At 35.6% G+C, this 23872-nt stretch overlaps 1 protein-coding gene across 20 annotated transcripts in view; it reads right to left on the reverse strand.

The window, feature by feature from the left end:
- MYCBP2 (MYC binding protein 2) overlaps positions 1–23872 on the reverse strand; it is a 283622-nt gene that overhangs the window by 83779 nt on the left and 175971 nt on the right. For 12 of the 20 annotated variants that reach the window (XM_021929688.2, XM_021929684.2, XM_021929691.2 and 9 more), the window contains 7 exons: positions 21930–22145; positions 17512–17567; positions 15782–15897; positions 12215–12312; positions 11070–11186; positions 10213–10353; positions 160–234 (listed from right to left, as the gene is read on the reverse strand). In XM_021929688.2, the coding sequence (XP_021785380.2) occupies positions 160–234; positions 10213–10353; positions 11070–11186; positions 12215–12312; positions 15782–15897; positions 17512–17567; positions 21930–22145 (819 nt within the window). The remainder of the gene's footprint in view (positions 1–159; positions 235–10212; positions 10354–11069; positions 11187–12214; positions 12313–15781; positions 15898–17511; positions 17568–21929; positions 22146–23872) is intronic. The other 8 variants (XM_021929697.2, XM_021929696.2, XM_021929693.2 and 5 more) reach the window with 1 other exon arrangement.

Consider the following 23872-nt stretch of genomic DNA (forward strand, 5'->3'; position numbering starts at 1 on the left):
GGCAGGAGCAAGGAGAAAACTCAATTGCAGCACTTCACATAGATCGTTTTTTGGTTAAAAGGTTTTATTAATCTTACGCAAAGGTTTCAAAGACACAAAACTTGTTATACATGCTGAAATACCTGAATAAAACATGATTGTTCCTTACAGTTAACTCACCTGGGGGAAAAAAGCTTTGGAAGTCCATGAAAATACGTCCAAATCCCTGACTCCTTGGCTAGCATTAAAGATATTCTGAGCAACAAAGTTTAAGAAAGAAAAATATCAACAAAGAAAGGGAACAGGATATTATCTGCAGAAGATGCGTGCACAGTAACAACATTTTTCTGTACTCTAGCACCAACACAGAATTATTATTTTACTAAGAGAAACTGAAGCCATCTGAGTAAACAACACACTGAAGAAATTCTGTCTGATAAGTTTTTGTCAGAAGCTCTCCGTGGATATAGTGTGTCATGCCATTTACTAAAATTAAGAGCCAGACGTTGTTATAAAGCTTAAGATACTCAATGCAAGACAGAAACCTTAAAATTCTTTAAATGAGGACATATTTGTTCTAATACAAGCCAGATTTATTTTATGACAGAAACCAGTCTGCTGTTTTATAATAAAAATGGAAATGATGTAGATTGTATAGAAAATGCAATTATTATTATGAATAATAATGGCATGTAGTTTATGTGAACTTATCACTTTTTGAAGTACAAAAATAAAAAAGTAAAAAATAAAACAAAAAGTCTCAGTCATTTTTTTTCAGTTTTCCTTCCCTCTATAAGTAGGAAAAAAATCATTTGGAAATATTTCTGAATGCTACTAACAAATTTGATAAGAAAAACATAAATAATACAATTAACTTTTTATCAAAAGATAAAAATTTAATCAATTTTATCAAAGGCAGGCCTACTTTTCTCCATCTCAAAGTTTAGGAAATGCAGAGCATTTAGGATCTCTAAGTCAAAGTCTAAAAATGTTTTGTTAAGGAACAATCAATTCACAGAAACACCCCAGAAAAATCAACATTTTCACAAAATGTTTTACCGATAATTTAAATGATACATATTTTCATAGTTATCTCATGCTATCAATCTACATTTATCTGATCTGAAATTTAAATATTTCCAGTGAGTAGCAATTGCACAATTTTACTGCTTATGTAAATATTATGATAGAAGGTTATTTTGAACCAAAAAAGCGGACATTCAAAATGTTAATAAAAAAGATCAACTAAGACTTCAACAAAAAAGAAACATCAAAATTCCCTATCAATTATGTCATGTTAGAAATGAGACTTTATTTACTGTTCTCCAGTTCTATATTTCCATATTCATATATACATACATATGTAAGAAATATATATATGTGTATATATATCATATATATAAGAAACTTATAAATGTAAGACATATAAAACCCTAAAAAAGTGTCAAATAATATGCCTAAAAATAAATGTAAACCAAAACCAAAGCCAATTGCCCCCTAATTAAAAGTGGATAGTGAATAAGGTCCTTTCTCTTTAGGTAAAGTGAAAAACATATTGCAGAGCATTTTGAAGTGCTATGTTTTAGGGGAAAAATGTCTTTACTGGTTCATCCATGTATATAAGAATTTGTAGAGTACTTGGTCAATGGTTTCTCTCCCTTACAAAGCATAGTGGCACAGACTTTTTTACATAAAACAATATCACTTCTTTTTAGCACATTCTATTTTTTAGCATAAATTAGTATTAAAACAATGTGAAAAGCAATTGTTAAAAGTAATGCAGGTAACGTTAGTGATAAAGAAGCAATGTGGTAACTGGCTGACAATATTTAAAGCTTATATCTCTTTTAAGTCAATGTGCAAACATAAGTGCTTTCTCAGTCAACAGCATGTACAATGATATTTTAAAATGATGTAACTGCTAACTATGGTAATAAATTGCCAATAAAATCAATTCTGTATATGTTTCTATATAAACTGAAACTTTATACTTTTTTGCTTTTGTTCTGCAGTTGTAGAAAATTATTAATTCACACTGGTTTACCATAAGATTATTTTCAAAATGCAATGTCCTAATAAAATTGCATTTATCAAGAAGCAGAAATTTGATGAACAGACAGCTGGAGTTTAAAAATAAAATATACTTGAATAGCCGGGTGCAGTAGTGCATGCCTATACTTGTAGCTATTCAGAAAGCTGAGACAGGAGGATTGCTTGAATTCAGGAGTTCGAGACCAGCCTGAGTAAGATAGAGAGACCTCGTCTCTACAAAATAATTTTAAAACTTAGCTGGGCATAGTAGTACATGCCTGTAGTCCCAGTTACTTGGGAAGCTCAGAAGGTAGGACTCCTTGAGCCCAGAAGTTCAAGTTCAGCTTGGGCAATAAGACTTCATCTCACACACACACACACACACACACACACACACACACACTCTTGAATAGTGTTCTGTGAAAATTTAGAAACATTTTAGTCTAAAGAGATGAACATTCATGAAAATGTTAATTTCTCCAAAGCCCCAATTTCTCACTATTAAAATATATCAGCTTTCATATAGTATAATTTCACAGATTATTACAAGCACAGCTTGTGTGTGCATGTGTATATACATACACACATATATATACACAATAACATTTTATTCTCGAATACTATTTTAAAGGCAGAAAAGTTCTGTCAAGAAAATTAGAAAACTAAAGCATACTGGGAACCTAACTAAATTAATGAACACCAAATTGTAACTCTAAGCTGATAATCTTTCAAGGCATAGAAGAGACCAAGTAAGTGAATAAGTATCACAGTGAAAATATGTGACCAACCATGCCAAATGCTCAGGGAAAGAAAAGAAAAAATCTTCCATTGTGTTAGATAAGCGCAAAGCTAAGAATTGCCACTGTTAAAGCAAAATGATAAAATAACTCAGGAAAATCAAGCATAGCATATATATATTAATTATTACAGTCTTAATTTAACTGTTTTAATCTCATTCTGTTTATGAAACTTTAACACTAAGCTAAATAACGAAATAAAGCTGTTCTTAACTAAGAACAGCACATTTACTAATGTTGTATTAAAGTTAATATCATCAGGATTAAAAAAACGGGTATATATATACATATATACACATACAGACAAACCTATTAACAAAATCAGGAAACCTGGGGTATGTTAAAGCTGTGACTGCTAGGTGTTATTAGGTAACCAAAAAGAATGAAATTGAATTTAAAATGCAAGAAACATTTGCCAATTTTATCAATTAACCCAGGTGATGCTATACAAACAAGATCAACAAATGATACTTTCTCTTCAACTTTACTTCAAATTTTTCAGGTCCCAAATTGTGGAAAATCAGTATACTTTCTATATGTAAACACCCATCAGCCTAAAATAAGAAGTAATCTGTATAAATGCATGGAGATATACAGAAACCCAAGTTGCTTCTGCAAGAATTCAGATTATATGGGAACTATAAAGATACCTTAGAATACTTCCATTGGTCTATCCTCTACTTTCCTTGATATAAACTTTCTCTTCCACTCACCTCCCCTCACAATGTTAAAAGATCTCATTTTTGACACAGTACCCAAAGAATTGGGTGTGTAAGTTTCAAACTATTAACATCTCCTATCACAGAAGTACACTTGTTTTCCAAAAAATTAAGCTCGTGATTCCAGAGAGTCTAGTGTCTTCCATGGTAAGTGCATAATAAATTCTCTTTTCATTTTCTTAACTTGCATTTTCCTTGATATTTGAAACACTGTACTAGCCCACATTTTGTAGATTCCACATCTTTAGAATTTTAATTTAAAATCAATCAATGTTCCCCAGGTATGCCATCTCAGGATGACTCATGTCATCTTCAACACATATCATGCTGTTCATCCTCATTCAACCATTAAGGTTATAAGTATCTTTCTGTAGTTTGGCAGTTCTAGTCAAAGTAATAGGATTATCACAGCTATAGTTGCTTCATCCTTTTATAACTGTATTTATCCTTATCTCTCCACTAGATTAATGCATACTGAACATAAATGCATGGGCTTTGGAATCATATCAACTGGTGTTCCAATACCAGCTCCACTACTTTCTACTTGTGCTCCTGGGTGAGTGGCTATCTTTATTCATTGAAAAAATGAGAATTATAATATGCTTAACATCACAGGGTCACAATGAGGATTAAATGACATAATTAAGGCAAGGAGCATATATATGTTAGAAATTATTTTAAAGAGAATGATCATATCAAATGCAAAGAACTAAAATTAAGCATCCACAAATGTGCAAAGTATTAACAAATTGTGAAAACCTACTATGAGCAAAGTGTAATTTCTAACGCTTAAGAAGAAACCAAATGTGAGTAAGAAGGGATCCTGAATGAGTCCTTACCCTTAAGTAGTTTAAAAACAGAAATAAGAGGTACATAAACACAAATGGGCTGAAGGCAAGAAAAACAAATATTATGGGCAGCTGAAGAAAGAAGTAAGCCTTTTCTACTTGTACAGAGTAAGTGCTGCCTGAGAAGGAAGAGGGAAACCTAATCTCCCCAGTACATATCTCTTTTCCACCCTCAATTCTCTGCTTGACCTATATCAACTATTCATCAGTTCACGTACATAGCATGTCCCCAAAACTCTGAACATTTGATTCTCTGTCTAGAAATTCCTTTACTGTTTCCTGGCAACCTTTCTTCAAGACCTCCTCAAATGTGAAGCCATCCCACAACTTATCACAAAGCAACTTAATTATGTGAATATGGTATGTCTACCACATTACATGGCAAGTACTCCAAGGATCAGAACTTTACCCCATCTTATTTACTCTGTATCCCTCCCCTCTGCATCTCTACCCAATGCCTACTTTCCAGTTTAGTATTTATTACTAACAAGAATGCAAATAAGAAGTCTACGAATAAGAACTCAAATATTTACTAAAGGAGCAATTAATGAATTAATGACTATAGCAAAATTGGGAAATGAAGAAGATCATCAATAAATTTTTGAGTCTGGACAACTTAAGATTAGAAAAAAATGGAAGCGAAACCATTCTAGATAAATTAGACAACAAAACAAAGACTCTTAAGACGTAAAGTCAGAAAGCATGTTCTCTGCTGGGTGCAGTGGCACACGTCTTTAATCCCAGTCTGTAATCCCAGCACTGTGGGAGGCTAAGATGGGTGGATCACTTGAGGCCAGAAGTTCAAGAGCAGCCTGGCCAACATGGTAAAACCCTGCCCATCTCTACTAAAAATACAAAAATCAGCTGGGCGTGGTGGTGTATGCCTGTAATACCAGCTACTGGGGAGGCTGAGACATGAGAATCGCTTGAACCTGGGAGGTGGAGATTGCAGTGAGCCAAGATTGTGCCACTGAACTCCAGCTTGGGTGGCAAGGCAAGGTGCTATAAAAAACAAAACAAACAAACAAAACCGAACAAAAAACCAAACAAAAAAACCAAAACAAAAAGGAAGAGTGTTCTAAAAAGGGCAAAAAGTTCTACATAATTGGTAATGAATGCCTCACAGAGGATCTGAACCCTTCATCTATTTAGCTCTATCTTTCCCACTGACTTAAAAATTATTTTGGAAACGATACAGTCATAATATGAATGTCTAATGCTATTTTGTCTCTAAACTAGAGCATTACTAAAGTGCTAAAACAGTTAAAGTCACCTTTGAACTAAATTAGGATATCAATATTTTTTAGTCAAATATGATGTTTAAATAGAATGATAGATCAAAATTGAGCTAAAGTTCATACTTATAATGAATACACAAATTCTAAAACATGAGTAAATAAACAAGACAGCGTGACAAGATCACTTTAAGGATTATCTAATATGGGTAATTATAGCAATCTTATTTTTAAAAATAATTCATCCAACATTCAGTCAGTGTTCAAACTTCCAATCTCTGCCCCCACTCCTCTCTATACTTTGTTTGAGTCGGGATCCAAATAAGGTGCACACATTGATGTCAATACAAAATTGTTTTAACTAGAAAAGGTTGAAGAGATAGATGTAAACAGTGCGGAAGGCAACTTTTTAGTACTTTCACTTCTTTTTAAGTTAGCAGCATTGGTGTTTGAATACTTCCAATTTCATTTCATATCTCCCAGTTTTCATTTTTTTATTGTCATGTTTTACAATTAATAGCCATGATTAAGGTTCATTTACTCTAAAGGAACTGAAGTAAGAAGAAGAAAAGATAAGAGTGTTTTTCCAGTAGTAAATGTATAAGAGATACAAAGGAAGAGGTAGCAAGATGCAACTATTTAGCTGTGTTATTTCCTTGAAGGGATGAGAGGAAATCATTATTCCCTCTATGCCCTATCATGTTTAGCCCTGCACAGTCAGATTCTCTTAAGAAGAATGTACTGACTGGGTAAGGGGTCTGCCCTAGTCCCTACAGATAAAACCTTGGAAAATCATGCCTGTCCCTGCCTATGTCAGGCCTCTGACCCTGTGTGAGCCCTCAATTAACATCTGTACTTAAGTAACTTTATCCCGGATCTGTTTAGAGCCCTATGCCAGTTAATTTCCCTCTGTCATCTTTGATCACCACCCAAAACATAAACCCTTATGTCATCCACCTGTTCATTTTATTTATTTATTTATTTATTTATTTATTTATTTATTTTATTTTATTTTATTTTTGAGACGGAGTCTCGCTCTGTCGCCCAGGCTGGAGTGCAGCCGCCGGATCTCGGCTCACTGCAAGCTCCGCCTCCCGGGTTTACGCCATTCTCCTGCCTCAGCCTCCCCAGCAGCTGGGACTACAGGCGCCCGCCACCACACCCAGCTAATTTTTTGTATTTTTAGTAGAGACGGGGTTTTACCGTGTTAGCCAGGATGGTCTCTATCTCCTGACCTCGTGATCCGCCAGTCTCGGCCTCCCAAAGTGCTGGGATTACAGGCGTGAGCCACCGCGCCTGGCCTGTTCTTTCATTTTTATATCAAAACTGCTCTGTTTCTTCCTGATCCAACATAAAACTATTTCCATCCCCCCATGACTTTAAATTGTGTCTTATGGACCCCTTCCTCCAACGGTAAACACACTGTTTTTATCTTTTTTTTTTTTTTTGGTATGGAGTCTCGCTCTGTCACCCAGGCTGGAGTGGAGTGGTGCGATCTCAGCTCACTGCAACCTCCGCCTCACTAGTTCAACCAATTCTCTGCCTCAGCCTCCTGAGTAGTTGGGACTGCAGGCACCCGCCACCACGCCCGGTTAAGTTTTGTATTTTTAATAGAGACGGGGTTTCACCATCTTGAACTCCTGACCTTGTGATCTACCCATCTTGGCCTGCCAAAGAGATGGGATAACAGGCATGCACCACGTACAGCCTGTTTTTATCTTTAACTTTGTGAGTCACATCATCTGTGTGTCTTCAAGTCCATGCAGATGATCTTCCACCTGCCTAGCTTCTTAGTTCCTAGACTTAGGCACTTGCAGTGACTTCCATGTGCACTGCACTTCAGCCACCCTCCCATGGCAATGTAACAGAGCATCTCACTGGTTAAAGTGCCCTACCTATGATATCAAATACAAATATTCTACTTTATTGCCTGCATTTTTCCAGCTCTTTAACTACAGTGCATTCACTATATTGTTCTAGGGTTTTATTAAATCTTCTAAATCCCTTGGACCTTCCATTTGTCCTTTCACATTTCTAACTTAGGTCTGAGTACACATTCCCAGAGTTGATTATCTTAATTGCTCTTTCTGTCACAGCAGCTCAGCAACTAGTACTAGAATTTGCTTTCTTGGCTGTTTCTTGGCTCTTTTAATTCTGGACACTTAGGGCAATAAAGGACTAGGCGGGGGATTCCAGCTGGGTCTATACAGTGGTCTCATTGAGTCTTTAGTGGCCCAGTAATCCTTCAAACAATATTCCAAATATTCATTGCATTTCTCAACCCCCTAACTTAACTCATTCTTTTCATTGTGAACTGATGGTTTTCCTATCTTCTATTTTAAGGGAACTTGTAGTCTCCCTCAACCTCTTCCCCTCGTCCCTCCCTCCTCCAAGACATAACTACTGCCATGCATATCCCCCGCTCTTTTACAGAAGCAAGCTCTCCAAGGTGCCCTTAATTCCATTTTCTCCTCCTGTTTTTCAGTCTTCAGCCTTGTCATCTACATCTTTAATTTCTCCCTTTTTCTACTAGTATCTTTCTTCTAACTTACAAAACTCTCAAGTCACTACTACTCTTAAAATGAAGAAATCAAAAAAACCCTAGCTTCCTAACGATACCAGACACTCTTGAGCTGTTTACATTAACAACCTCCGCACTCACATTCCAGTGAAAACCACCGGCAAGTATCTGCATGCCTCACTCCACTCCTTACCGCTCCTCTAAGCTTTGTTACTCCCTTCTTTCCCTTAAGGAGACTGTCTACTACAGATAGTCTCTTGGATGGTGTTCAAAAGCATCAAATAACAGAACACAATGCTTTAAAATAAAACCGTGGGATTCAGAACTTTGACAGATGGTTCTTCTTGCTCTTCCTTTCTACCTTTGTTTATTGACTTGCTTTACCTGTGTGAGTATCTTTCTCTCCCAAAAGCAGCTCCTCAAATGAGCAAAGAAATCGGAGAAAATTTGGACTGGGGAGGTAGAAAAGATAATATAATCTGGAATAACGTTTTATTAGGGACTGAAGAAAATTATCTTAAATAAAACACACAATGGCCAGGTGTGGTAGCTCATGCCTGTAGTATCAGCACTTTGTGAGGCCAAGGCAAGATGATCGCTTGAGCTCAGGAGTCTGAGACCAGACCAGCCTGGGCAACATAGTAAGACCCCATCACCATATTTTTATTTTTTTTGAGACAGAGACTCGCTCTGTCTCCCAGGCTGGAGTGTAGTGGCACGATCTCTAATCACTGCAACCTCCACCTCCTGAGTTCCAGCGGTTCTTCCATTTGTATAAAAAACAAAACTCAACTCCCCCTTGCCCAACAAAAAAGTCTACATTGGAAAAAAAACTGTACAAAAATGGTGGTTATAATTATTTCTTTAAAATACACTTTCATAGAAGGTCAAAATCCTTTTTATTTTTAACTGCAGGTATAAATCTGAGGAAAATTTAATAAGATGTAATTGATGTAATTTTTGATTTAAAATTTAGTATTTTAATTATAGATGTATCATTGTTCAACTTAACCTCCGTAAAGCAGTAAGCCAACACTCTAAATTTTCTTGATCACATATCTTCCTTCTCTCTTCCTTGCTCTCTCTATATATACAAAGTCTCCACTGTGCTATTATAAAACATACACAAAAGCATATAAAAAAGAATGAGATCAATAAATACAAATAGAAATTCCAATGTTTTGTTCACCAAAGAATTGTCTTGTATTATATAAACTACTGCTTTGGAGAACATTATTATGGACAATCAAGGAGAAAGTCAAATGGAATATACTGAATGGTTTGACATAATGAGCTAACTTTATAAACTGATTTTTAAGAAATTCAACTGTTTAAAATACTAAGTTTTTAAATAAAATTTTACCTGTGCTATTTATTAGCTCTGTCCTAAAGAGCACACACATTTGATGGTAATGAAAAAAGGGAAAAATCATTCTTTCCTGGTTAATATATAAAATGAAGTGTGGGTTATTATTATACTTCATGAAGTAGCAATCTTGTGAACACTGGCTCTATTCTACTATACTTAACAAGGAGGTAAAATGAATTCTCTCAAAGACTAGGATTTAACTTCAATTAGAATACTACATAGCACCACAAGTCTAAATAATAGTATTATAAGCCAAGAAAGAAGAAATTCAAAATTAGACAAAACACACAGAACTAATTGCAAAATGTGACCATAACATACATTTATACATGTTTTTGAATGTATATTTCTGAGTTCATAAACTTTAGTTTGGAATTCATTCCAAACAATTGTATAAATAAGAAAGAAAAAAATGTAACCAGTCTCATTTTCTACCTCTTGGAAAGGAATTCAGTAGTTTTAATTAAGTAGTAATTAATTAAATTTACTACTTCCTGCCTATCTGTGATGGATCATAATCTGCACTAAGGGCCTGAATCTTGCCAAACTTCACTTTCATTACACAGAAGCCCTTAAGAATTCAAAAAATTGTACAGTAAAAGTTACTTAGTTGTGGGTTACCTCAGAACTGAAAAGCCTTAATTAAAGAAAGCCCTGTAAAAAAAAAAAACAGCGTGTATCTATAATGCTTTTTAAAACCACCTTTTACTTACGTCAACAGGGACCAGAAGACTCTTGCCAAGATGTTGATTAAAAGAGAGGCACCAAGCTTCAGTGTAACCATTCATGTTAGGGACATACTTCTTTATTGTCTCATCATTCAGCCTCAGCCACACACCATCGTCATTATGGATCTATAGAAAAAAAGCAACAGAAACAAGCCAGGCCTTCCTGTAAGTCCTATGAGGCTAGCAACGTCTGAAAGTCTGCAAAGCAGGAAAATAATGGTGGATGTGGAGATCAAGCATCTAGTTTTTGTAGAAAGTAAGTCTGAGAGACCTTCCAGGGAAAAAAAAGCAGCAAAGAGTGCCAACACAATATGATAATTCATGTGACAAGATTATAAAAACAATTTCACTTAGGAATAAACACACAAGGAAACCACACTTTAAGATACATAGTTTAAACAGTAAAATCAGATGTTACCCAAAAGAATACGAATCTTCCTTCCTTTATATTTATATTCTAAGAATCAGAAGTTACTTGGTTGTATTACCAGAAAAATATACTGTCTAAAGTTAAAGCAGTAAGAAACACATTTCAAAACAAACAACATTTTAAAATGTCATGAAAAACTATACCTATTTTCAGTGAATACATGTATAGATTTCTGAATACTATGTTGAACATTGTTCTTTTCATGTTCAAAATATAATTTTAGTTATTTTTTAACGATAAAATAAATGAATTGTTTGAAACTCAATGAACACATTCTATAAAGTAGTTTTAAAATATTTCCCAAACTGCTTAAAACACATTCTGACAAAAAACTCAATAACCTTATTATTAAGAAAACAATGCAAAAACTTTCTGTCCAAAATTTACTACCAAGAGCTCCTTTATCAATTACCTCATCAATAAAAGTGATAGTTCCATTGACTTTCACTATGCCTATCTGCTCACTCTGAAGGGAAGGGTGGCTACGAATGCGAAGCCCTGCGCTGTCCTTGGCCACAAATTTTCGAACCTGGGAAAGGCAAAGATAAACAGTGAGGTAGGAAGAACATGGAATAGAGATCTTATAAGTAGCAAGAAGTAAAATTAAACAGGTTTGAAAGTATCGTAATTCTTTTTTTTTTTTTTTTTTTTTTTTTTTGAGGCGGAGTCTTGCTCTGTCGCCCAGGCTGGAGTGCAGTGGCGCGATCTCGGCTCACTGCAAGCTCCGCCTCCCGGGTTCCCGCCATTCTCCTGCCTCAGCCTCCCGAGTAGCTGGGACTACAGGCGCCGCCACCACGCCCGGCTAGTTTTTTGTATTTTTAGTAGAGACGGGGTTTCACTGTGTTAGCCAGGATGGTCTCGATCTCCTGACCTCGTGATCCGCCCGTCTCGGCCTCCCAAAGTGCTGGGATTACAGGCTTGAGCCACCGCGCCCTAAAGTATCGTAATTCTTAACAAGGTTCCAGAATTATTTGTAGTGAGGCTCCCTCTGCAAATAACAGTGCTTTATAACACTAACCACAGAACTTTTAAGCACTGAAATGTATATTACTGAAAATAAAACTTAGACAATTATATATATTTTAATTCATTTCTAAATATTGAAGATATGTGTTAAGAAGGATAAAAACCATTTGTTTCTGTTAGAAAAACAAATTCAATTACCAATATTTCATTTTTTAACATGCAGTTTACCAAAATGCCTGTACTTATTCTTTAGATTTCAGAAGTTAACTTTTCCTTTGACAGTAGAGGACATTTTCGCCTTGCAAACTTTACACTTTATTTCAGTAGACTTTTTGTTCATTGTAAATGTTATATAGCAGGAAGAATACAATATGTATCAATTACGATAGCATTACACAAAGAAATAAAGAAGTACCTATGTTATAACTTAGAAATATTACCATAAACTACTCTCTAAATTTATTTAGGGATAATTAGAATTTAAGTCCTGAAATCAAGTAAAACGTTCGATGTTTACTGGCCATTTTGAAGCATCAGTGACAAACATGTAAAAATTGAATGATTCTGGCTCTCAGCTCATTCTGCCCTAACCTTATTAGGCTGAGGTTCAGTCTTTGGTTTGACCAGCTGAGTTCCTGGTGGTATCATCCCTTTTGGTGGGTCTTTTACTTTTACTTCCAGACCAGCATCTGTCAGAAAAATAAGAGAACTGTAACACATGAGAAAAAAACAGAAGGAAGATCCTTAAACCTAATCTTACAAACATCCACAGGCTATTTTAAAAAATTAACACAAATATCTGATTTCTGTCCTTTTAAGGTAATGGATATTTAGTAAGCTAAACAAGAGAAATATTTTTAAAATGGCCCTGAGATTCTAAAGGAATATCTCAGGAGGTTAAGGAAAAGAAGGGGCTCCCTATTTTTAACTAGAACATATGAAATGATACAGAAAAAATGGAAAATAATAAAAAAACACCCTTGAGAATTAAATCTTATCAGACAATATGAAATCAGAATACCACTCTTCATCTCTACCAGTCATCTCTATGACAATGTAGCATGGTTATGAGAAGCTGAGGTTCTCATGTTAGACTGCGTTGGTTACTCCGATATCTTGCACTAACTGTTTGACTCTCTGTGCCTCAATTTCTTCATCTATAAAATGGGAAAAATAATAGTATCTAACTCACCGAGCTGTTGTAGGAAACAAATGACTTAAAATGTACAAGGGGCCATGCAGAGTGGTTCACACTTGTAATCCTTTTGGGAGGCTGGGGCGGACGGATCACCTGAGGTTGGGGGTTCAAGACCAGCCTGGCCACCATAGCGAAACCCCATCTCTACTAAAAATACAAAAATCAGCTGGGCATGGTGGCGCACACCTGTAATTCCGGGTCAGGAAGCTGAAGCATGAGAATTGCTTGAACCTGTGAGGTGGAGGATGCAGTGAGCAGGGATTGTGCCACTGCATTCCAGTCTGTGCAACAGAGTGAGACTCTGTCTCAAAAAAAAAAAAAAGTACATGTAGAACAAATTTAGATATATATATTAAATGCACAATAAATGTTAGCTATTATTATTGTAATTGTTCTAATGAATTATTATCTCTGCTTGTCCATGGTCAAGCAAGGTTGCAGCCCAATGATGGCATGGGAGAAAACTTACGAAGAAGAGCAGTGAAGTTGAGTATGGAAGAAAATGGATGATTCTAAGTAAGCAAGTCTTTTTCTTCAGCTTCATTCCAAAAAACAAATACAAGTGGATTTTTCTTATCTAATTTGTATCAGTTTCCTTCATCCCACAATTAGATAAGATGATGAAAAAAACTCTATCTACCGAAATTTTACCAGAATTTTTAGAGAGAAGAAAATCTTCACAATGTCGTTCTTGGCTATTTCTACTTTTGAATTCCTACTGTAATTTGTATCTCTTGTATGTCACTACTTATATTCTACTTCATATGATTTTGGTTTGCCTGTTTTACTTTCACAGTCCTCAGTAAAGTGTTAACACTTGACAGGAATTGTCTTACTCAGGACAATGTATGCTCAGAACCAAAAAACAGTTGCTGAACTAAAGGCTTTATGGATATGTTGAAATAAACAAGAGTGCAGCAAAGGCTGCTGGCGAAGGTCTCTAGAACGGTCAGGTGAACTGGACATATCTGAGTCTATATAGTTATATTAATGTATGAGAACATACAATTACATCAATGTAAAGTACCTCTTTACCTCCACTGACAAAGCAAACTACTTAAAGCAGAGTTTCCCAAATATTTTGGTGAAATATTAATTGGTATTATTACTATCTCCACCCTGTTTCTCTCTTTCCCACTAGCAAGGGGTCCCATGATAAGGATTAAACATAGACAAATTTCTTGATTTCAGAACTTCTCAGAATCCCTAATATGCTAATGTAGATTGTGTGAATGTCTCAAGTGAGACTACCATATACAAGTTGAGCATCTCTAATATGAAAACCCCAAATCCAAAAAGCTCTAAAATCTAAAACTTTTTGAATGCTGACATGATGCTCAAAAAAAGTGCTCATTGAAGCATTCTGAATTTTGAAATTTTGAATTAGGGATGCTCAACTGGTAGCTATAATACAGCTATTCCAAAATCAGAAAAAGTCCAAAATCTAGAATACTTCTGGTTGCAAGCATTTCAGATAAAAGATACTCATCCCGTACCAGGTTTTTGAAATCTATCTGATCACAGAAACCCCTTTTCTTGAGGAGCATCAGGAAAAATAACGTTACAAGAAATTCACACTGATAAGTACTATAGTTTTCTCCTTGTTATCCTATTACACACACAGTTTAAAAGTAAAGTAAAGAAAAGATTAATGCCTGAAAGACAAGCAGTATGTTTTTCAAAGTTAATGGTTGTGATGATTAGTTCTAGGTGTCCACCTGACTGAATTAAAGAATACCTAGAAACCTGGGAAGGCATAACTTTTGGGTCTGTGAAGGTGTTTCCAGAGAAGACTGGCATGTGAATGTGAGTGGAGTAGGTGGGGAAGATCTGCTCTCAATGTGGGCAGGCACTGTTCAATCAGCTGGGGACACAGAGCAAACAAAAACAGAGGAGAGGTGAATGCATATCTATTTTCTGGAGCTTGGATAAACACTTCCTCTACTGTCCCTCGACATTTGAACTCCAGGGTCCCCAAAATTTAGACTCCAGGACTTATATCTGTGCCCGCCCCCTGGATTCTCAGGCCTTTGGCTTCAGACTGAGAGTTGCATTATCTGCTTCTCTGGTTCTGAGGCCACCTGCATCCCAGGGTCTCCAGCCTGCAGGTGTGGCCTATCATGGGACTTTTCAGACTCCATAACTCTGCAAGCCAATTTTCCCTAATAAATCCCCTCTCATGTATCTAATATAGTCATGCATTGCTTAAGGATGGGGGAAATGTTCTGAGAAATGCATCACCAGGCAATTTCATCATTGTGCAAACATCAGAGTGGACTTATGCAAACCTAGATGGCACAGATTACCTGGGTTATATGGTACAGCCTATTGGTCTTAGGCTACAATCCTATACAGCATGTTACTCTACTGGATACTGTAGGTAACTGTAACACAATGGTAAGGATTTGCATATCTAAACATATCTAAGCATAGAAAAGGTACAGTAAAAATCTTACAGGACCACCACTATATATGTTGTTCGTCACTGACCAAAATGTTATGAGGCACAGGACTGTATAGATATCCTATAACACATTGATAGATTGAAAAATGCATTCATTCATCCATATTTACTGTCATTACGTGCCGGGCACTGAACTACACTGGAAGATCCAAGCATGGATGCTTTCTGCTCACAGTCAGGAGAAGCACAGACACACCCACAAGGGAGAGACAGGGTAACACAGCACCGTGGAAGAGAGCACACCTGACTATTCACATCAGGGAATGCAAGGAAGGAGTCATGAGGGCTACAATGCTTGGGTGGACACCAGAAATTATTACAAAATGTTAACGCACTAATTAAATACTCATTATGAATGAGAAAACAAGGCCTCAAATAACTTATGAAACCTATCCATATGTATGAGGCGAGTTAAAGGGCAAAACTAGAAGATAAAAATAATTTTGATTCTAGTTATTCGAAGTAAGTAGTAGCTCACAGCTTAAAAAAAAATTACCAATTTCAATGCCATCAATGGTAACATGAATAGTGTAGAGTCCAATAGCCCCCGGAGTCCAATTTGCACAATAAGTCCCATCATTATTGACACGGATCAGCATATTCTCACTGGGTCTGGAAAGAAAGAAGATAGATGTTGGAAATTTTACTTTTGGTTAAGCAGCCAACATCATTACAATAGTTCAGCAAACATTTAATTTGTTTGCATACCTCCTCGCAATCCTACCACCCTGCCATATAGTATGCTTGCCTACTCTCCAAAATGCTTGAATTTCACTTCTTTCTTACCTCAAACCTGCATCACCTCTCTTCCTCACTCTCAGGTGATCATGACCTCACCTCTTTCTTGTGAGACAATAAGCAATCAGATACAACCTCAAAGTTGCAATGTGATTAATAAACCTACTTTCCCCTGCCTTCTCTCATGGTAGAATGGAGGAAGTGTCCTGGATTTGATCCAAAGCTAGCCCCTGCCCTTGTCCTGTGAATCTTATTCCCTCAACATTTTTATGCTGCAATCACCTTGTTCTCTCTCATGCATCATCAATATTCTCAATTTACTGAACCATTTCCATTAGCACACAAACTTTAGAACCTTCGCTAACACCTCCCTTTGATATTACAGCCTCCTCTAGTAAGGTCTTAACATCTCTTCTCCTATTTATATCAAACTCCATTTTCTCACTTTGACTTCCCTCCCACAATTTATCCTTACTAGGCTTTTGTTTCCAACATTTCCTTACACCTGCTGATGTCAAAGTCACCAATGACCACCATGTCCCCAAGTTCAATGGTCACTTCATCCTCAGTAATCTCTCAGTAGCATTTGATAGCTGACAACTCTTCCTATCTTGAAATACTTCCTTCCTTTTGCTTCAGCGACATTTATTTTCCTGGCTTTTTTCTTATCTCACTGGTCATTCTTTGTCAGTGTTTCGTTGCTTTCCCTTTTCTCACTACCGTTTAATTTAAGGAATGCCCCAGGATTTGGGTCTGGGTAATCTTTTTTCTACCTATGCCATCTATCTAGGTGACATCCATTCCTCAGTTTTAAATAAATGCCATCTCTATGTAGATGATTCCCAAATGTATTTTCCCCATGAGTTTCAAACTGGCATTTCCAGCCTATACATAATTCTGCTATCCCAGATTCACTTCAGGGACTTTTCTAAATTCTATGGAGGTGATCTCTCCAAACTATAATGCATCTAATTGTTTTTTCCAAGTGTCTATTTTAAGAAGTACTGTTACTAACAAATAAAATATTAACTCAAAAAAATGTGCTTAAATCTGAAGTTAACAGAATTACTTATGGGCTGAAAAATTAAGACAGTACAATCAAATACAAGTATACCACATGCTGAAATCTCTCCACAATTCATTGGAAGGACAAAAGGATTAATTTTTAAATAGCAAACAAATGAAACACAAACTAATCAATCCTAAACAAGTCAATTTAAACATTTTTAGATACTAGATACCAACTTTACATACCTACTTTCACTAGTAGGTAGTATTATGTAATATACTGGCAGTATTACAGTTGAATGTAAACACATGCTTTCTGCAAATCTATACATTATTATGTGACAAATCTCTATCAGCAATGGCAACCTAGAAAAATGCTATAAAGTAATTATTTATAGAAAATAAAGTTGAAATGCAGGACGATATTAGTTGCAAGCGACAACACATGTTTTGGTTATACTTTGAGAAAGCGATTCTTACCTCTTAGGAGTTGGTGATGCAAAACGTAGTTCTTCAAATGAATAATTTTCATAAACCTTTAAAAAAGAGACCAGTAACAATTGTAAAATCATTTAGAAACATTCTCGATTAATAGAGTAATACATTATTCAATAAATGGTTGTGAGACAAGTGGTTATCCATATAGGATAAAAAGAAAAAACTCAATTACCTACATTAGACTATTTATTAAATATAAATTCTATGTGGTTTGAAGATCCAAAAGTAAACACCAAAACTTAAAAAAAAAGCAAAAGAAAAAACCAGATAACATCTTCTGAGTACATTAAAATTTTAAAGCTTTCCAAAACAAAGATACTATAAAGATAGGAAAAGCTTCCACCTCGGAGAAGGAGATTTTTAACTTGTATAACCCATAGGTGATATGCATCCATAATATATAAAGAACAAATCCATACAAAAGAGATAAACAACAACAAAAAAAGAGTCAAGACAATTCTCTGAAGAAGAAATCTGAAAGGTCAATAAAGACCAGAAAAGTTATTTAACTAAACTTGAAAGAAAATACAAAAGAAAACAAAACTAAAATAAATCATATCATGGTCATCAAATTGTGTTGGTAAGAACCAAGTGCTGAGGAGAACATGCAGCACCTGCTACTTTCATACATTGCTCGTGGGAATGTGAGTTTTGACAATACTTAACGTAGTTGAAGGTGTGCAAGCCCTACAACTTACCAATTCCACTTCTAAGTATGTATCTTACACAAACTCTTGCTCATGTACAAAAGGAGACAAATACAGAATGTTTATTTCTGTACAGTTTATAATAGGTGTCCATCAATGGGGGAATGGACAGATTATGGAATAGTAACCCAAAGGAATACTTTAAAGCAGTTAAAATGAATGACCTATAGCTACATGGCTGAACCTCAAAAATAACATTAAGCAAAAATCTGGCAAAATGATACATACAATATGATACTATTTTATAAACTTCTGGAAAACATATTGAACAATCCAAAATATACTGCTTATGAATAAATTTGTATTCAACAAAAGCCTAAAAATATACATAGGAATGAGAATTACTACACTCAGGACAACAGTTACCTCTAAGGAAGGGGTGGTAATGGGTCTGAGGAAGGGTTTATGCAGGCTTCAATTGTACGTGTAGCAATCTGTTTCTTAATAAAAAATAACAAAATGACCTGAAACAATTATGGTAAAATGTAAAGACAAAAATGGGCTGTAGGTACACGAAACTTGGCACATTATTCCCAATACTTCTGTATGCCTGCAACATTGGCAAAGAAATCATTATCTTTCAAGTTCAGGTCAAGATGTCCAACTGCTCATCCACTTCTAACTCCTCCTGTACTTACAGTAAAAGGAAGCAAACTCAAAGCCCCTTTCCTTCTCTCTACCCTTTTTGTTTTCATAAAAATGAATTAGGAATGATCTAGCTGACTTTACCTACTCAAAAGTTACACGTGAGAAAAACGCAAATTAAGGCTGAGTCTTTGGCCATACAAAGGTGAGAAAAGAAGGAAATCCAGGTTTCTAGACTTTGAGTACAATGTATTTTCTACTTCATCACTTTCCCTCAAATACATATTATTAACACACTTAGTAATGAAAGAAGAGACCATATCTCATTTTTCCATCCTCTACAATACTTGGCTCACTACTGGGTGAGTACATAGTATCTGTGAATGGTTGATAAGGAAAATTTCCTCCCGGAACCTGAATTAACATTTCACAGATACTGTTTGGGAATGGTATTCTATACCTGCTCTAAACCTAGGCTACTCAGAACATGTTTGAAATACTGCATTCTGTTTTGGTAACAAAATTTGCAAAAGAAATTATACAAATTGAAGCATGTTCATAGGAAACTAAAAGACTAGGGAGGTAAGGAGACTAGAAACTAAATTCCTTAAATAAGTGTTGGAATAGAGAAGAATTTGTAGCCTTGACTTCTTTAACAGCCAGTGGACAATTCATCTAGAACTCCAGTTTCTCATTCCCTGATTTCTTTAACCTCAATAACTTCAACTTTTTTCCTGCCACTCACACCAAAAGTCACAGACCTGTGACACTACTCAGAATTGTTCTGTCTCTGAAATCAAAATAAAGTGGGCTGTTCAGTTTTTTTTTTAACCTCAATAACTATTCCTATATCTACTCTGATGTCTAGTCCCTCTAACTTCCTTGACTCTCTGAAATTTCTTCCCTTCCAAACTAAGTTAGGTTCCATTGTCCTCTCTTTAGCTACCATATACTCAACTTCTTGTTCCACTGTTCTTTTGCTGAACTATCTAGCAAAATTTTAATGCTAGATCAATCCAAATGATTATTTTACCCATGCTCATATGACTCACATTGTTACTTACAAATAATCTTCAATTTCAACTTATTATTCAAAGGCATCTAATACATCTTTTCTGATCGGTGCTTTCTTTCAATCTCAAGGAATAACAATTTCATTTTTTCCCCTTTGTTTCAAAACCTTGACCCTAAGATTCATCACTTCCATTTCCAACTCCAAACACAAAATCACGGTTTTAAATAATTCCTTTGGCTGCAAAACCTAAAAATTTACTAGCATCTGTATTAAGCTTTCTTTTCCTTCTCCTGGCAGAATGAAAACAAGCACTACTCCTCCTATTTAAGGCCACTGCTACCACTTGAGCTCTAGATTCTATTTTTATATTCAGAGTGTCTTTACTGTTTTCTTTCTCTGAATTATCTCCTAATCAGCGCTCAAATATGTAAGTCTATCTCTATTAATAAGACCCCATACTCCAAAGCCTTCACTCAATTCCATTTCCTCTGGTTCTTTCTACAGTCAAACATCTTGAGAGGCTTATCTACACTCACTTCAGCCATTCCCTTAATTATGTGTTGCTTCTTTGGCTAGTATTCTTACCAGTGTGAATTGTTTTTCCTTTTCCTTTCTTTTTCTCTTATCTTGTAAATCAATATTTCTCAAAGTATAGGTTTTGAATTTGAATCACTCTGCATATTTGTTTCAGGCAAATTCCTGACTCTCTCTCCAAACCCACTGAATCTAAATCTCTGGGTGTTTGGAAATCTTTTTTTAAAGTAAGTGCTCCAGATGCTTCTGATGTAGAGAAGAGTCTGAGACTCAGTGATACTGGTGTTTCTTAGGATCCTATCCTGGAACTTGTGTCTTCATTCACCATAGAAGGTATCATCTATTCCCCATGACTTCATAAGCAATGTAAGTGCTAATGATTCTTGTATCCTTTTCTTGAGGTCAGACTGTGATCACTCAGGTCTGTACATCCAACTTTGTTTTATACATCTTCACATAGGTATTTCAGAAGTACCTAAAACTCATCTCATCCAAAACTGAATCTGTTATCTTTCTTAACCAAAACCTGCGCTTCTTCCATTATCAATTGGACACAAGCTCAAAATGTGAATTTCATCTTTTATTTCCTACCTTTCTTCTTTACTCCACCTCCACTAGCTACCAGGTTCTACCGATTCTATTGAATCTATCCTGATTGACAACTCAGTAGTCCAACTGATCAGCATATCTAACCAAATTAAGTCAACAGTCCCCTAAAGAGACTAAAACCAAGCCATGTGTCTTGATCATTTGCCCAATTACACCGTCCATATTCCACTATGATCTTTATAAAACTCAAATCTAATCAAGCCATTCTTCTACCCAAAAGCCTTCAATGGCTCATGACTGCTCTCTGAAAATGCCAAAATTATAAACTTCAGCTTCGAATAATGACGACCTTGATAATTCAGACTAACGCTGCCTCTGAAGATAACTAGAACATCCAAAATGTATATTTTTAATGTCTAAAGTTATTGGAGAGCTAAAAATCCCAAAGAGTTCTAGGAGATACATCTGGCATTTGAGAGAATCCAAAACTGAAGGGGGGCATAGGTAAATAGCGAAACCCTCAAGAGATACATTCTAGCATGAATAGTAAACTGCAAATAGACAAGTACTTAGAAATTTTACGTTATTTTTATATTTTGTAGAGATGCGGTCTCCCTATGTTACTGAGGATGGTCTTGGACTCTCTTGGCCTCAAGTGTTGCTCCCTCCTTGGCCTCCCAAAGCACTGGGATTATAGGTGTGGGCCACTGTTCCTGGTCAAAAGTAGTCAAATACTTTCACAGGAACTGAAACTCAGCCTAATACACCTGTATCTCTCATTGGATTAACTTGATCTGTAATTGATGATCCCCTTTGGACATCTGTCAAAAACCAATGAAAACCCTCTCTGAAGATAGGATAACATTATCTTAAAAGTGTTGCTGCAAATTTAATATCCATCAAATGCTCTTTGGACTTATAATTTCGTGTCTGCATCTGAAACACTGAAATGTTGGTTAAATAAACGAATGTTGAAAACTAAAATTTTTCTGATAAGTAAAATAAATTACCTTCATCATTGTTATGGCAATATATCGAGCTTCCTTCACTATCATTGGTTCATATGAAACATCTAGCTTTGGTGATGCCAGTCCTCCAAAAGTCATGTCAGTATTAGAAGATGCAGTTGTTACTGCAGGACTGCCAGGAATCCTTTGAGGTTTCTTTGCTTGATCTTGTTGTAAAGATGTTTTTTTCTGAGAAACAGGGACAGCTTTCACTTCCACCTAAACATGGTATTACAGAAACCAAATACTATTATTATTTAATTGTCACTGACATCAAAATAAGCAACTTACAATTATAAACTCACAATTATGCATACTTTATGTTAGCATTGGTCTATCTCTGGCATTCCTTTCAAAGGCTTATTCAACAGAGTTCAAATGACCTCAAGATGGGTTGACAATACGAATCATGAACACAGTGTAAAACAAGGCCTCATCATTTTGGAATACATAATCAGAGATATCAAACCATAAAAACAAATGCACCACTAATAAAGTACAGGAAAAGGCAGTGGAATGAATCTACATTAAGTTATTGCAGGGACTAACAAATTATTTTATCAGGTAATGCAAGTGTAAATGCTTTCCCACAATCTCAGGACATTTTAAAGCACTAATGTCAGTTTCAGCTGCACTATTCTAAAGAAGAAAATGTTCTCTATTGATAGAAGTTTCAAAAATTAACACTTAATGAAACAAATCTTACACTTAAAGCCCAAAGATGTTTCTTTACTCTAGTGAAGAAAGAATATTATTAGACAGCTCTATCACTAACATAAACATTTAAACAATCTATTAATAATTAAACTTTGCAACTCAATTTCTTCAACAATAAAACGGGACTATCTTTCATCCACTAACTCTACAGTATAGATGCAAAAAACAGATTTGTTAAGGGATGTTAATATATTAAAAATACAAATTGTCTTATAAAAATACCTTTTAGATATATTTTCCAGGAATTATAACTTTGCAACTCAATTTCTTCAACAATAAAACGGGACTATCTTTCATCTACTAACTCTACTATATAGATACAAAGCACAGATTTGTTGAGGGATGTTAATATATTGAAAATACAAATTGTCTTATAAAAAGACTTTTCAGAAATATTTTCCAGGAATTATAAGAAAACGTTCCGTTTTTATTTGTTTATGCATTGGCAGAAAAACACTTGACCCCTAGGCAACCACAAATGTACACACAATTTGAATATCACTTTAGGTCTTCAGCAGGTATCACCATTCTGAGCTTTACTCAAAGTTTCTGCTGTTCCTTACAGACAACATTTTTGTGGTTGGCAAGAATAGGTAATTCAACAGGATTGTCACAGAAATAGAAAAGGTAGCAGAGATAAAAGTGATAGCATTTTTAAGTAATTGAGGACTACCTCAGAACTACAGACTGTCTTTAATGTTTATTGTTCTTAATAATACCATTCTATGGAATCAGTAGTTTGAGACTTTCACCATTTACATAACGTTAGGCACAGGTGACAAATAGGTTCCATTAAGTGACCACTATCTTCAGGTGAGGTTACAAGAGATCAGTATTTGGACTGACACAATCCCCTGGAAATATTAAAAACCCATTCTTATATTTAAAAAACAGCAGTTTACAGGTATATGGTTAAAATTTCAACTCAAACACGTGCCAGTATGAAAAGCTTTAAACTTTAAATATAATTTAAAAATTTGAAGATGATACAGACAGGAGTCAGAGATATACCAGAAAGGAGAAGGTGGTTCCCTGGCAAAGGCCCCACCCTCAAGCCTGGAAACCACGGCCCTAACTGAGACCAGTTTATCCCTGTATTCCGCCTAAATGTTGCCTTTTTGGCCAGCTCTGCCCCGCTACCCTATGCTCTTATAAATCCCAGACTTCAGCTAGCAGAGAGACAAGTGGTGAATATCAAGTGGAGAAGCAGCAACTGACAGAGGCGCGGC

This window comes from Papio anubis, chromosome 15 (assembly GCF_008728515.1).
Source record: "Papio anubis isolate 15944 chromosome 15, Panubis1.0, whole genome shotgun sequence".
NCBI classification, from domain to species: domain Eukaryota; kingdom Metazoa; phylum Chordata; class Mammalia; order Primates; family Cercopithecidae; genus Papio; species Papio anubis.